Source organism: Hypanus sabinus, chromosome 2 (assembly GCF_030144855.1).
Source record: "Hypanus sabinus isolate sHypSab1 chromosome 2, sHypSab1.hap1, whole genome shotgun sequence".
NCBI lineage: Eukaryota > Metazoa > Chordata > Chondrichthyes > Myliobatiformes > Dasyatidae > Hypanus > Hypanus sabinus.
Genome location: NC_082707.1, coordinates 158,079,109 through 158,094,738, shown reverse-complemented (window position 1 = coordinate 158,094,738; position 15,630 = coordinate 158,079,109). Strand labels below are relative to the sequence as shown.

The window sequence follows — 15,630 nt, the reverse complement described above, 5'->3', positions numbered from 1 at the left end:
TTGCGCTTTACTCTTTGTTCGGCTCGACCTATTTGTGTGAACAGGCGTTCAGTGTCATGAACATCAACAAAGCCAGCCACAGATCCAAGTTAACTGACCAACACCTCAGATCCATCCTGAGAATCGCCACAACAAAACTAAATCCAGACTTTGATGCGCTGGCTAAAAAGGGAGACCAACAACACTGTTCCCGCTGAAATTAAAAATAAGTTTCTTCGTTGTGTTATGTAAAAAATGCATTTGAAAATATTTTTTTCAATAAGCCTTACATGTTACATGTCATTTCTGTTAAGTGATGGACATGAGTAGTGCGCAGGTGCATGTACGTTCTCAAAATAAAAAATGCGCTCCAGATCAAATAACGCGCTCTGCATACTGGCGCGCTGTCAGTGTTCTGTCTTTGTGCTGGTCGTTGTTGAGTTTCGGCACAGGGGACAATTGAATAAGAAGGAGCAGGACAAGTAGACCTGCATCTCTTACCGTTTTTGAAATAAAGACAGTCAGGAGGAGAGTGATGATGATAATATCTTGAAGGATAACAGAATTTTCAGTGCTTTAAAATAATAACTGTTACTATTAAAAAAAAGCTGTATTTTATTCATTTAATTTTCAGTGTTTTAAAAGTCATTTCAATAAATAGCTAAATACCATGGGACTTCAAAGACAGATATTTTGTTGTAATGCATTTGTTCATTTTCAATTGAAATTAAAGCACATGTTTTCTACATATCCCATGATATTTTATTTTCTCTTATGAGGTGTATTACCAAAACACTCCGTCCATCTGCTCCTGGTCCGGCCCCCCTGTCAAATTTTAGAACCCTTTGTTGCCCACAAAAAGTTTGCCCACCCCTGTCTTAGTATCTTTCCTTTCGGTTCGTCCTGACGAAGGGTCTTGGCCCGAAACGTGGACAGTACTTCTTCCTATAGATGCTGCCTGGCCTGCTGTGTTCCGCCAACATTTTGTGTGTGTTGTTTGAATCACCAATAGATAGATGTTTATGTAAAGTAATGCCATCTGGACTAATGATTGACTTAATCGGTGTAGGCTGCATTAAGTATTTTAATTATTTGAATAAAACAAATGTATATGAAAAAAATTAGAATGTAAAAGTGAAGAGCTAGCCCATAGGGAACCTTGCACTATTTTTTTAATGATCAGAATGGGCCTTTAATTTCTATGTTTGATTTGTGTTACTTTAAGTGCGCTGGAGAACTCCGGGAGAATCTTGCTGCCATGGAAGGAACAATCGCGCAAAAAGTGACAGTGATCACGTGGCGCGGAGCTGGCAGCCTTGCCTGGGGATCGGCGCGGGCAACCGGCAGGCCGCGCTCTTGACCATCATGTCGACAGTGACCAGAAGAAACGGCAGTGGCTCACTTTCCTTTCACATGGACGGGTCAGTACGCCGCTGGGAGAAGTGACTGGAGGTTTCTTAACAAATAAACACACATCACTACGAGCTCCGCGTCCAGTTAGGACCCGACATCCCACGCACGCGTGGTGTTTGGCGAGCGCTTAGCAACGGACGTGGTGCGGGGATGGCGAGGGTGGCCCCGGGCCGCGGGCCCGGCCTCTCTGCGGCCGGCCCATGACGTAATGGTGTGTGCCAGTGCTGAGGAGCCGGAGCCGGCGCCGGTGTCGGGGCCGCGGCTAAAAATAAATTCAGCTGTGAAGTCGGCGACTGCCGTCATTGCTGCACGGAGCAGCGCCAGTTGAATCAGGAGCCGGGCCTGAGCTCACTGTGCCGAGGTTCGTGAGCAGGCGACGGAGGTCTGAGAGTGTGGCCGTTGCAGTTGTAGTCGGGAGGAGTTTTAAATCACATTGATTAATAATCTTAACACATGTTGCGCCTTTCATGTTATTTTAGGAGGGGCTGGGAGGAGGGGAGTGTGTGTTATCGTTTGGGATTAAAAGGCTTTTTTTTAAATGACCGAACCGTAGGTATTTCTTTGAGTCCTAGTTTGGAATTAACTTTTCTAACGGTTTGAGGGCATCCATCGCCTTAAAATAAACTGAATTTTGAAACTCGCCTGTCTAAATTAAACTCTGCCAGCTCTCTTGTGAAACCGCCTGTAGAGTTGCTGAGTTTCCGCAGTGTTATATTAATACGTTTTAAGGTCCAAGGCGACGGCTGCAGACGTTCGCCTATTTGAGCTTAGGGTGAATAGTTTATTTTAGTCAATCTGCATTGGGCCTAAACCTAGAGGAATTGCTTTGCTCTACTTGCTTTGGGAGATATCTAAACAGTGTCCTGATTGGCAGTTAGTTATTCCATTCTCATAAAATAAGTTGCTTCAATATCTTTTCGTTTCGAGTCCATTTTATGTCGTTTTAGTTCATTATAAACCGAAGGGAGCTGCTTCATTATAATAATGATGTTGCAGGAGCAGTGCAGTGTGAAGTTTGAACAAATTATAACGTGATGATTAAATGGCTATCTTTAATTCCTTTCCAGCTTTGGCCATTCATGGAAATGTAGGCGTTGAGTAAAATTGACATTGCGAGGAAAGAAGATCTGGAGCCAAAGATTTGCCAATTCGGACAGGTGATGTACTTCTAGTGTCTGGTAGATTTTTGTCCCACAATTTCCTTGAAGGAAGAGGGAACGTGTCAACAGTGACGTATTCTACAGAAAAGGAAAAAAATCGTAACTGGATCCACACACAAAAATGTGACAACCCCTCCTCTACATGCTTCAGAGCTTGATTTTATTTTCGTGACGGGGTGACTCGTGTTGAAGAATCCCAACGAAATAAACCAGCAGAGTGCTGAGATTCTTAATCATGATGTTTCGAGATCAAGTCGGTGTTTTGGCAGGGTGGTTTAAAGGTTGGAACGAATGTGAACAAACTGTAGCTTTGTTGTCCCTATTGAAACGAGTGAGCCGGACCCAGGCTCGTTTCCTTCAGATTTGTCTAGCGCATTCTTTGTCCGATTGCACCGAGCTTCACGTTCTCGAGGGAGAAGCAAATGATGCTGGTAAGTTTAACGCAACCAATATTTTTTCTTATCTCGTATTGAGATATGTAAAATAGTAATCCAATAGCCAAACGCAGTTTGTGTCTTTTAATTGGCAACTGGTAAAATTAATTGCGGTGTACAAGCAGCACCGTATCAACGTGAAAGAGTAAAATGCTTTGATGCGTCTTGCTCTGCAATTTCCTGTGCAATAATCCAGTCATGTCACGTAGAGTCTGGGTATCCTGTGCTTTCTGGACAACGTGGCTTGGTTTCTTTTCTGATTCTAGTGGTTAGATGCAGCTTTTTCCCAATATCGCAACAAATCCGGAGACTGATTACATAGATTAACATTTTTTCAATTTAAATGAATCACAGTTTCATCTTTTATTTAGCCGTCATCTAAAAGGTTGGTGTTTAAATCACTATTGGGACTATGTCAAGGAAACGATAGCTTTTCATGCAAGAATTAGAGCAATTTCTGTGTCGACTTCTGTTTAAAAATAAAATATCAAATGAAAGGCCCTTGTCATTCAGGAAACAAATGAACATTTAATATGCAGACCATGTTTAGGGAGAGATGCATCATGATACTTGCAGAAGCTGCAACTGTAAATGGTGTTTAGAGAATTAAAAATCCTTGTTCTGTTTTACTCTGTGTGACAGGATTGAATTATATAACATTGGAACCTGGAAAAATTCCACCCCCATAATTGTTTAATTATGTGTATCTTACGAGTTTTTTTTCTAGGAATACAAAGGGTGTATTGGGGAAAAGTTGTAGAAGTCCGTGTTCACCGATTGGTGGAAATCTTTAAGCTTGATTGCAGTCAAATACTGAACAGAGCTTTAGTGTTTACTCAGAGAAAAGAATGCACAGTCCTCTTCCAGCTGTTCCATATTAGAACACGGAGCCTGCAAGACTTGGCAGCTGTCTGTACTGCCATTTGCTGACAGCCCCCAGTACTATGGTCTGCTGCTAGGATATTTATGTGTGCATTCAGCATGTACTCTCTGTGGCTCTGAGATCATATTGGGGGATGGGAAAGTAGATTTTGAATATTTTAGTGCCTGTACTTTGATTTAGGGTATGCAAGGGTCAAGAACACAGGGAAAAGCACTTGATATTCTACTCTCAAAAAAGTTGAATCAAGGAATTTAGGATAGAGTAAGGATGGAACAATCTGAAGTACTCAGCTAAGTGCCTCAATTGGATTTTTATCCCATGACTAATGCAGTTTCATGTAAAATATAAAACATTCATGAAAGTTTGTCGATGAAACCAGAGACTCAAATGGATGTTGCATTTGTTGCCAGTGGTTCCTGTATTCATGAACTTTGATGTAAAGACCAACTGAGTGGAACCCTGCCATGAAAGGTTACAAATGTTTTTTTTCCATACATTTTTCCTATCCTATTCAAATGTGAATTGAAATATACTTAATAAGCCAAAGTGGACACCTAATGCAGATATTTTTGTTCAAATTTACAAGAAAACAAAATTATGTATTCAGGTTTGAGTACAATATTTAATTTTAAAAAGACTTAAAACCTTTACACGACTGAAAAAAATTTAGTGGAAACTTGAAAAACAAGCTTTAGGTTTAACTCTGATTTTTGAGTAGCTAAGTACAACAGTATTATTTAAAAAAATCAATACAACTGGTGGAATAAGGGACTGCTGTCAAATGACAAAAAGATCTGGGGTATAATTAGGGCCTTAAACAGCTCTAAGGATGTAGGATAATGTAACTAATTTGGGGTGAAATGTTCATTTGGGATTGAATTAATAGTTAAAGTTGTACAATGTCATTATTGGTCATTCGGATGCTGGGAGACCATTCAGCTCATGGAATTCATGTTGATTCCTTTCAAAGTGATTTAATAAGTCCTAATTCTCATATTTCTGTAAATTATTTTCCTGAAATGCCTTTTCAGTGTCCTGCAATTATCACACATTCACACATTGAAATGGGCTCTTTGGCCCACCATATTCATGCCAACCATCAGGAACCAATCAGTGCAAATCACATTTATGAGCACTTTGTCCATAATTTTCAGTGCCTGCCTTTGTGATTTCAAGTGTTTGTGTAGGTACATAAACATTATGGGAATACCTGCCACTCATTCAGTCAAATTCTTACAGATCCCAACAAACTTCTGTGGCGACTGCTCTTGCTCTGATTCACACTGAACATCGTACCCTTAGCCTAAACCTGACCTTTCTATTTCCATCACCATTGCAGGGAGCATGTTTCAGCTCATTATTTTACACTGCATCAGGATGAGCAAAAAGAATTCTTGACTTTTATTTGGTATTGCTTTAAATACTTGAGCTTAATCTTTTAATACTCATCACAAGTGTAATTGTGTTGAGCTCCATTGTAAACGTCAGTTAAACAAATGTACACAGTGTTTGACAATGGAGTTCTGTGGTTTTTAGATTTTTAATTTTTTTTTAATTTGTTATCATGGTCTGGCCCGTTATATAAGATTTATGCTTGTCCTGCACTAAAGAATATTATTATTTGTGTATTTCCCTAAACCCCTCATGAATTGAAACTTGCACAAATTAGCTTTTACCCTTCTATATTCAAGGCAACTCTATGCCACCTGTTGTCATGATAGTCTGATATTTGGAATAATAAAACTGACAATATTATCTGTTTGCCATTATACTGTATAATCAACAGCAACTTTAGGTTTCCCATGCTTTAATTTTTGCTTTCGCAGCAATGTGAAGTTAAGCTATTTTGTTTGCAGACACTTCATTCCAAATGAAGGAAAATTGCTGACAGTATTTTGAATTTAAGGTATTTGCAATATAATTTCACATTAACACTAAAAATTGTGAATTCTGTTGCCTGAGATTAAAATGAGTTTTTCATTTGTATTATATCTTAATTTAAACTCTTGGCATATTTTATGTATGAGTATTGTTGTACCCATGTATAAATAAATTCAAAAGGTTTCTTAAAATATATTTCAGAATCTACATGTATGTATAATAAATATTCAAATAATTACTGTGCTCTGTAAATCGTTCAGAAGTTGAATAAAATTACCTTCCTGCTTTAGTGTCAGAATTTTTTTTTAATGGGATTCGCAATAATCCTATCAAGTTGCCACCGTAAACTAGGGGTCTGCTGGAAATGGCCCCAATTTTTTTAAAAAATTGCATGTTTTTACTGTGGCTAGATCTTTCTTGAAAGTTGTCCTTTGCAGGGTCAGTGATAATTTGCTATTGCTTCATAACTTTCCACAAACGTGAATTCAAATATTTTTTTCTAAGACTACCCAAAGCTGAGGAAAGATACATTCCAATCTTGCAACAACTGGACCATCATTTAATTACTTGTGAATTTCAGTCTCCTCAAGTTAAAGTCATCCTTCCAGTATTCCAATATTACTTTATCCTATTTGACTGTATTTTACTTCTGAGAATTGCCTTCTAGATAACAGCTCCTGTGTCTTCCATCCAAACATCTCAGATGTTCATTGATAGAATATTGTTATAGAATTGGAACTTTTTTTGTAGATAACAACACTTTAGTTAAAGAGTTTAGTCTTCATATTTATCAGTTGTTGTTACAAGACTTGTCCTTACTAGCTGAAGCTATGGTCAGCTAAAATGGAGCAGTAAAATGGAAGATCACAGGGTTGAAAGCTGTGGAGCAAGTGTTGGTAAATAGAGTGAGTGCAGATGGGTACTTGATGGTCACATGGACTTCGAACTGAAGAGTTTGTTTCTGTACTGTAATGACAAAGCTATTATAGAACTGGAGAAGATTAGAGATGGAGTGCTAGTCCTTGTAGAGAATTTGAAAATTGATTTGTTTAATTGGGAACTGGAATTATTTTGGTGAGCAAAAGTGCAATGGGTAATTTGGTATACCAAATTTGGAAGATAAGTTCCAGATTTCATTTATGAAGCTTGCAGCATGGGAAATTATCCAGGAGTGCTAATTAGCCAGGAACCAGGGTGACCAATATCCTGGCGGGGAGGTTTGCTAAGGCTACTGGGGGGAGTTTAAACTAGAATTGTTGGGGGTGGAGTGGGAACCGAACTAAAGAGACTGGAGAAGAGGAGGTTGGCTCACAAATAGAGAAAGCTTGTAGACTGTGCAATAGGGAGGATAAGCAGGTGATAAAAGAAGGGATGCACTTAGACCGAACATTTGGGACATGTCTATTTTAATGCAAGGAGTATTGTGAACTAAGCGAATGAGCTTAAAACATGGATCAGTACTTGGAAATATGATGTGGTGGCAATTAGAGGCTTGGATGACTCGGAGACAGGGAGGGAGGCAAAAGAGGTGGGGGCGTGGCACTGTTGATCAGAGATAATGTCACAGCTGCAGAAAAGGTGGATGCCATGGAGGGATTGTCTATGCAGTGTGTGTGGGTGTAAGTTAGAAACAGGAAAGGGTCAATAACTTGGTGTTTTTTATAGGTCACCCAATCATAACAGGGTTATCGAGGAGCAGATAGGGAAACAGATTCTGGAAAGATGTAATGATAACTGAGTTATCATGATGGGAGATTTTAATTTCTCAAATATTGATTGGCATCTCCCTAGAGCAAGTGGTTTAGATGGGGTGGAGTTTGTTAGGTGTGTTCAGAAAGGTTTCTTGACACAATATGTAGACAAACCTACAAAAGGAGAGGCTGTACCTGATTTGTTATTGGGAAATGAACTTGGTCAGGTGTCAGATCTCTCGGGGAGAGCATTTTGGAGATAGTGATCATAATTATATCTCCTTTACCTTGGCATTGGAGAGAGCTAGGAAGAGACAAGTTAGAAAAGTGTTTAATTGGAGTAAGGGGAATTATGAGGCTATCAGGCAGGAAATTGGAGGCTTAATTTGGAAACATCATCTCAGGGAAAAGTATGGAAGAAATGTGGCAAATATTCAGGGGATATTTGTGTGGAGTTCTGTATAGGTATGTTCCAATGAGACAGGGAATTTATGGAAGGTACAAGAACCATGGTGTACAAAGTCTGTAATAAATCTAGTCAAGAAAGGAAAAGCCTACAGAAGGTTCAGAGAGCTAGGTAATGTTAGGGATCTAGAAGATTAAAAGGCTAATAAGAAGTAGCTTGAGAAGGAAATTAGGAGAGCCAGAAGGGGCCATGAGAAGGCCTTGGCAAGCAGGATTAAGGAAAGCCCCAAGGCATTTTACAAGTATGTGAAGAGCAAGAGGATAAGACGTGAAAGAATAGGACCTATCAAGTGTGACAGTGGGAAAGAGGATGTGCTGGAGCTTTTGGGAAACATCAAGTCGGATAAGTCAACGGGACAGGATGAGATGTACCCCAGGCTACTGTGGGAGGCGAGGGAGGAGATTGCTGAACCTCTGGCAATGATCTTTGCATCATCAATGGGGACGGGAGAGGTTCTGGAGGATTGGAGGGTTGCGAATCTTGTTCTTTTATTCAAGAAAGAGAATAGAGAAAGCCCAGGAAATTATACACCAGTGAGTCGTAACCTCAGTGGTTGGTAAGTTGATGGAGAAGATCCTGAGAGGCGGGATTTATGAATATTTGGAGGGGTATAATACGATTAGAAGTAGTCAGCATAGCTTTGTCAAGGGCAGGTTGTGCCTTCCGAGCCTGATTGAATTTTTTGAGGATGTCACTAAAAACATTGAAGGAAGAACAGTAGATGTAGTGTATATGGATTTCAGCAAAGCATTTGATAAGGTACCCCATGCAAGGCTTATTGAGAAAGTAAAGAAGCATGGGATCTAAGAGGACATTGCTTTGTGGATCCAGAATTGGCTTGCCCACAGAAGGCAAAGAGTAGTTGAAGACAGGTCATATTCTGCATGGCGGTCGGTCACCAGTGGGTTGCCTCGGATCTGTTCTGGGACCCTTACACCGTGATTTTTATAAATGCCCTGGATGAGGAAGCAGAGGGATGGGTTAGTAAGTTTGCTGATGACACAAAGGTTGGTGGTGTTGTGGGTAGTGTGGAAGGCTGTCAGAGGTTACAGTAGGACATTGATAGGGTGCAAAACTGGGCTGAGAAGTGGCAGATGGGGTTCAACCCAGATAAGTGTGAAGTGGTTCATTTTGGTAGGTCAAATATGATGGCAGAATATAATATTAATGGTAAGACTGTTAGTAGTCTGGAGGATCAGAGGGAACTTGGGGTCTGAGTCTTAAAGCGGCTGCGCAGATTAAGTCTGTGGTTAAGAAGGCATACGGTGTATTAGCCTTCAATCGTGGAATTGAATTTAGGAGCCATGAGATAATGTTGCAGCTACATGGGACCCTTGTCAGACCCCACTTGGAGTACTGTGCTCAGTTCTGGTCGCCTCACTACAGGAAGGATGTGGAAGCTATAGAAAGGGTGCAGAGGAGATTTTCAAGGATTTTGCCTGGATTCGGGAGCATGCCCTATGAGAATAGGTTGAGTGAACTCAGCCTTTTCTCCTTGGTGTGACGGAGGCTGAGAGGTGACTTGACGATGTATATAATGATGAGAGGCATTGATCACGTGGATAGTCAGACTTTTTCCCAGGGCTGAAATGGTTGCCACAAGGGGACACAGGTTTAAAGTGCTGGGGAATTGGTACAGAGGAAATGTCAGGGGTAAGCTTTTTTTACTCAAGAGTGGTGAGTGCGTGGAATAGGCTGCCAGCAACGGTGGTGGAGTTGGATATGATATGGCCTTTTAAGAGACTTTTAGGTGGGTACATGGAGCTTAGTAAAATAGAGGGCTATAAGTAAGCTTAGTAATTTCTAAGATAGAGACATGTTTGGCACACCTTTGTGGGCTGAAGGGCCTGTATTGTGCTGTAGGTTTTCTATGCTAATTCTGATAAGATGTTAAAATATTTGTAATATTTAATTTTTTTCCTTTTTTTGTTGAAGAAATCTTCAGTAAATTTAGTTGATTAGCCAACTTGATATAAGTTGATGCTTGGGAGCTTTGGAGCATAGTGATTGCCTTTACCACAGAGGTCACTAGACCATTGGGGCTAGGTTTGGTTTTCTTCTAAACTCTTGTTGTTTTAGTACCAATGGTAAGCTGTACTGTATACCAATTTGCTTTGAAAAGTTGATTGAGGGATGCATACTGCTAAATTGCTAGTAAAATGTGTCAAAAAATAGTGCCTTTTTAGTTTTATGTTGTATTGCTCACAAATGCTGATACAGTAGTTCTGTTGGCATGAAAGCTACAAATTCCAGTCCATTATCTAATCATTTTCCTCAGATGGCCAAATGATGAGACATTGCATTGATTTTGTTTTTTGTCTCTCGTGTACTTTGTGCAGTAAGGTGCCAGCCTGAATTATTGGATCCACTCTCTAATGGTTGTGGACCCCACAACCTAATGAAACTTGGGTAACAGTGCTACTGTTACCATACAGTATAAATTATTTGAGGCAGACATTTCTTATTTCAGACAACTTCATTTTGTATTCAAAGATTTGATATTTATACTTTATAATGAATATTGATGAAATTGAAATGTCCTATTTTCATTAATTATTATGATTTAAAGCACTTGTATTGAAATTCATTGGTTGTAATGAAAATACTTATACTGGTTAGTAGTTCAGTTTATTTTTTCCAATTTAGTTCATGTAAGCATTGCTTTGTTGAATTATGACTATTTAATGTATTGGAAAGATTTTTTTGTGAAAGATGTTATGTTGAAAATGCTATTTTGATTCACAGTAATTCAACTTTGGGTTTTATTGGTGTTGCATTGATTTAAATGTACATTTAAGATTTTCAGTTTTAAACATTTGAAAATTATTTTTGTGAAAAGCTCATTCAGCGGGCAGATTATCTGCAGTGTCATTGCCTTGTAAAAATACAATAACTGTTTAATGCAAGCTTATGATATGTTTGGCTTTTAATTTATTAAGTGTGATTGTGCTGGTGTAATTCCAGTCAACAAAGTCAAAGACCGTTTATTATCAAATGCTTAAGAACATGTATGCACAGGTGCAATGAAAAACTTGCTTGTAGCACCATTACTGGCACATAGCATCATATAGGCAGTATTCATAAGAAAAATAAATAATGTACAAGTTTTGTAAGAGAAAAAGCTGAATTGGAACAAAAAAAAGTCAACTTTAGTGCAAAATAATTAGTGTTTCTAAACTGCAGTGGCGATTCGGGTTTTGCCAGTTGTTTTTGAAGGGAAGTAGCTGTTATTGAAACTTGTGCTAGACTTTAGGCTGACAAACCTCCTGCCTGATTGTAGCTGTGAAAAGATGGTATGACCTGGATTGTGGCCATCTTTGGATATGCCTTTTTGAGGGAATACATCCAATGATGGGAAGTGTTGTGCCCATGATGTAATGGGCAAAGTCTGCTACTCTCTAGCTTCTTAGGCTCCTGAGCATTGAAATTGTGGTACCAGATCATGATGCAACAATGCAGATGCTTCCAACCGTACACCTGTACAAGTTTGTTGGAGTGATTGAGAACAAGTCAGACCTCCCTCCTTAAACTTCTAAGGTAGTTGTTCCTTTTCTTTAATGCCATGAACCATTGCCATTTAGCGAGGGGTCTGTAGACCTCCGATTGGGAGCCCCTGTTCTGTGGGAAGCACATCAATGTCTTTATTATGGTTGTATCTCTGTCTGGGCTCAGAACAGATCACTTGACAGGAGTTTAATGCTGTTGACTCTCTCCATCAGTGATCTGTAGCGCCTCATTTCCTAGCGTATCCGAACCGACTCACAATTAGATAGCCTACGGGGGTTTGCGAGCACAGAGCTTTGGAGCCTCTTCGCCATGGGGGGCCGGTTGACAGAGGCTTAAAAGTGAGGCTGAAGTTTTCGAATAAAGTTTTTCCTTCGACTGCAGTTACCGACTCCGTGTCGTAATTTTAGCGCTGCTTGTAGCACACCGCTACAATTGGTGACCCCGACGGTCCAAACGATTTTTGGACCAGAAATGACCGACGCCGCCTCTGTTCATGCGGTTTCGTTGAAACTGCCGGGTTTCTGGACACAGCGCCCGGACCTATGGTTCCAGCAAGCCGAAGCCCAATTCCACGTTCGCCGGATCACCTCAGAAGACACCCGCTACTACTACGTGGTGGGCTCCCTCGACCAGGACACAGCTGCCCAGGTCGCGGAGTTCGTACAGTCGCCCCCGGCAGACGGCAAGTACACGGAATTCAAAGCCCTGCTCCTCAGGACTTTCGGACTCTCACGGCGCGAGCGGGCTGCCCGTTTACTGCACCTGGATGGCTTGGGCGACAGACCTCCATCGGCTTTAATGAATGAGATGTTGTCTCTGGCCGAGGGACACACAGGCCTCATGTTTGAGCAGGCATTCCTGGAGCAGCTGCCCGAGGACATACGCCTGCTGCTGTCCGACGCGGATTTCAGTGACCCCCGGAAGGTGGCAGCCCGGGCGGACTTGCTGTGGAACGCCAAAAAGGTGAGCGGGGCGTCCATCGCACAGATCTCCCAGCCACGCTCCCGGCAGCAAACCAGTCCAGGCCCGGCCGCAGAGCCCACTAACCCCCGGCCCAATGACCACTGGTGCTTCTACCACCAGCGGTGGGGCGCAGAAGCCCGCCGTTGCCGCCCGCCCTGCAAGTTCCCGGGAAACGCCAGGGCCAGCCGCCGCTGATGGCTACGGCGGCTGGCCATCGGGATAGCCTCCTGTATGTGTGGGATAGAAGGTCGGGACGCCGGTTTTTGGTCGATACTGGGGCTGAGATCAGCGTTTTACCTCCGACGAGTTACGACACCCGCAGCAGGGCACCGGGTCCCCCCCTGAGGGCCGTGAATGCCGCACAGACGTTCCAGCGGTTAATGGACGCGGTGGGACGGGACCTGGACTTCGCGTTCATCTATTTGGATGACATCCTCATAGCCAGCGGCAGTCGTCAGGAGCATCTGTCCCACCTCCGTCAACTCTGCGCCCGACTGAGTGAGTACGGTCTTACAATCAACCCTGCCAAATGCCAGTTCGGACTTGATACCATTGACTTCCTGGGCCACAGGATTACTAAAGACGGGGCAACCCCTCTGCCCGCTAAGGTAGATGCGGTCCGCCACTTCCCCCGACCCACCACGATCAAAGGCCTTCAGGAATTCGTAGGTATGGTCAATTTCTACCGCCGCTTCCTCCCTTCAGCTGCCCGGATCATGCGCCCCCTGTTCGCCCTGATGTCGGGTCCGAGCAAGAACATTACCTGGGACGAGGAGTCCGCCGCCGCTTTCGTTCAAACGAAGGAAGCTTTGGCGGACGCCGCAATGCTAGTACATCCCAGAATGGACACCCCTACCGCCCTCACAGTGGACGCATCAAACACGGCAGTCGGTGGGGTGCTGGAGCAGCTCATCGCAGGTCGCTGGCAACCCCTGGCGTTTTTCAGCAAACACCTGCGGCCACCCGAGCTCAAGTACAGTGCTTTTGACCGGGAACTGTTGGCGCTCTACCTGGCAATCCGGCATTTCAGGTACTTCCTAGAAGGTCGGCCCTTCACCGCGTTCACGGACCACAAACCGCTTACCTTTGCGTTTACGAAAGCATCCGACCCCTGGTCATCCCGCCAGCAACGCCACCTGTCCTACATCTCTGAATACACAACGGATGTCCGGCACGTCTCGGGTAAGGACAATGTCGTGGCGGATGCGCTCTCTCGCCCTACCGTTCATGCCCTTTCCCAAGGGGTAGACTTTGAGGCACTGGCAGAGGCACAGCAGGTAGATGAGGAGATTCCGAGTTACAGGACTGCAGTCTCTGGTTTGCAGCTCCAGGACTTCCCCGTGGGCCCAGGTGAGAGGACCCTACTCTGTGACGTCGCCACCGGCCAGCCCCGTCCGGTCGTCCCCGCAGCCTGGCGGCGACGTGTTTTCGACTCCATTCATAACTTGGCGCATCCCTCCATCCGGACAACTGTCCGGCTGGTTTCCAGCAGGTTCGTTTGGCACGGTCTCCGCAAACAGGTCAGTGAATGGGCCAGAACGTGCATGCACTGCCAGACGGCCAAGGTTCAGCGGCACACCAAAGCCCCACCGCAGCAGTTCCATCCCGCCCACCGGCGTTTCGACCACATTCATGTGGATATCGTGGGCCCCCTGCCAGTGTCGCGCGGAGCGCGTTACCTCCTGACTATCGTGGACCGGTTCACAAGATGGCCAGAGGCGGTCCCGCTCACCGACACCACCTCCGAATCTTGCGCCCGAGCCCTGCTCGCCACCTGGATATCCCGCTTTGGTGTACCTGCCCACATTACCTCCGACAGAGGCGCCCAGTTCACCTCCAGCCTGTGGTCAGCTATGGCCAGCCTTTTGGGGACTCAGCTGCACCACACCACTGCCTACCACCCACAGTCGAACGGGCTAGTGGAGCGTTTCCACCGTCACCTGAAGTCGGCCCTCATGGCCCGCCTGCGAGGAGCCAACTGGGCGGACGAGCTTCCCTGGGTCCTTCTCGGCATCCGCACAGCGCCCAAGGACGACCTGCACGCCTCGTCGGCCGAGTTGGTATACGGCGCGCCCCTGGCCGTCCCCGGGGAGTTCCTACCAGCCCCGAGGGGGCAAGAGGAAGAACCCGCTGCAGTCCTGGGCAGACTTCGCGAGAAGCTCGGTAACCTGGCCCCCATACCCACTTCACAGCATGGGCGGCACCCGACCTGCGTACCCAAAGACCTACGGAACTGTAAGTTTGTGTTTGTACGAAGGGGCGGGCATCGGCCACCGCTGCAGCGGCCATACGAGGGGCCGTTTACGGTGCTCCGGAACAACGGGTCCACGTTCGTGCTGGACGTTGGGGGGAAGGAGGAGGTTTTCACGGTGGACCGCCTCAAGCCGGCCCATGTGGACCTGGCGCAACCGGCCGAGTTTCCGGCGCCTCGGCGCAGAGGCCGACCTCCCAAGCAGGTTCTGGCCCAGGCTGTGGACATTGGGGGGTGTATTGCCGGTTCTGGGGGGGGGTTATGTAGCGCGTCATTTCCTAGCGTATCCGAACCGACTCACAATTAGATAGCCTACGGGGGTTTGCGAGCACAGAGCTTTGGAGCCTCTTCGCCATGGGGGGCCGGTTGACAGAGGCTTAAAAGTGAGGCTGAAGTTTTCGAATAAAGTTTTTCCTTCGACTGCAGTTACCGACTCCGTGTCGTAATTTTAGCGCTGCTTGTAGCACACCGCTACAGATCCCCCACTGTAAACTGTTAACCCTCCTTCCCCATCCTGGCATTAGTATTGCTAACGTTGAGAGCAGTTGTTGCGGTACCACAGATCCAGGTTTCCTACCTCACTCTAGTTTGCTGACTTTGCTGTAGTGCTTTTGGCAAATATAAAAATAGGATTGGAGCTGTGGGTTCTTGTGGCTGTGTCACATAACTAATTAAGGACAGACATAATAAGCCAAAATTGCAGTTAGTGGGATGAGTTGAAATGTAACATGGAGGCAAAATCTCAAAGGATGATGAATACTGGACTGAAGGCATTATAATTGAATACAGAATAAGGTAGATGATCTTGTAGCACAGTTAGAGATTAGCAGTTACAACTTTGTGGGCATCATTGAGTCATGGTGGAACGAAGAGCATAGTTGGGAGCTTTGCATCCAAGGATACACATATTTAAAGGACAGGCAGGTAGACAGAGGCGTGGGTGACTGTTATTAAAAAATGAAATCAGATCCTTAGAAACTGCAAGGGTAAAAAGACCCTGAT

General features: G+C 44.2%; 1 protein-coding gene across 3 annotated transcripts in view; it reads left to right on the top strand.

The window, feature by feature from the left end:
* The first annotated feature begins 1,267 nt into the window (after nucleotides 1–1,267).
* samd4a (sterile alpha motif domain containing 4A) overlaps nucleotides 1,268–15,630 on the top strand; it is a 181,965-nt gene continuing 167,602 nt past the window's right edge. The window contains exons 1-2 of one of the 3 annotated variants that reach the window (XM_059957729.1): nucleotides 1,268–1,400; nucleotides 2,460–2,983. In XM_059957729.1, coding sequence (XP_059813712.1) covers nucleotides 2,788–2,983 — 196 coding nt within the window. In that variant the 5' untranslated portion in view covers nucleotides 1,268–1,400; nucleotides 2,460–2,787. Of the gene's footprint in view, nucleotides 1,401–1,435; nucleotides 1,754–2,459; nucleotides 2,984–15,630 lie in introns of those variants that run through there. The other 2 variants (XM_059957735.1, XM_059957721.1) reach the window with 2 other exon arrangements.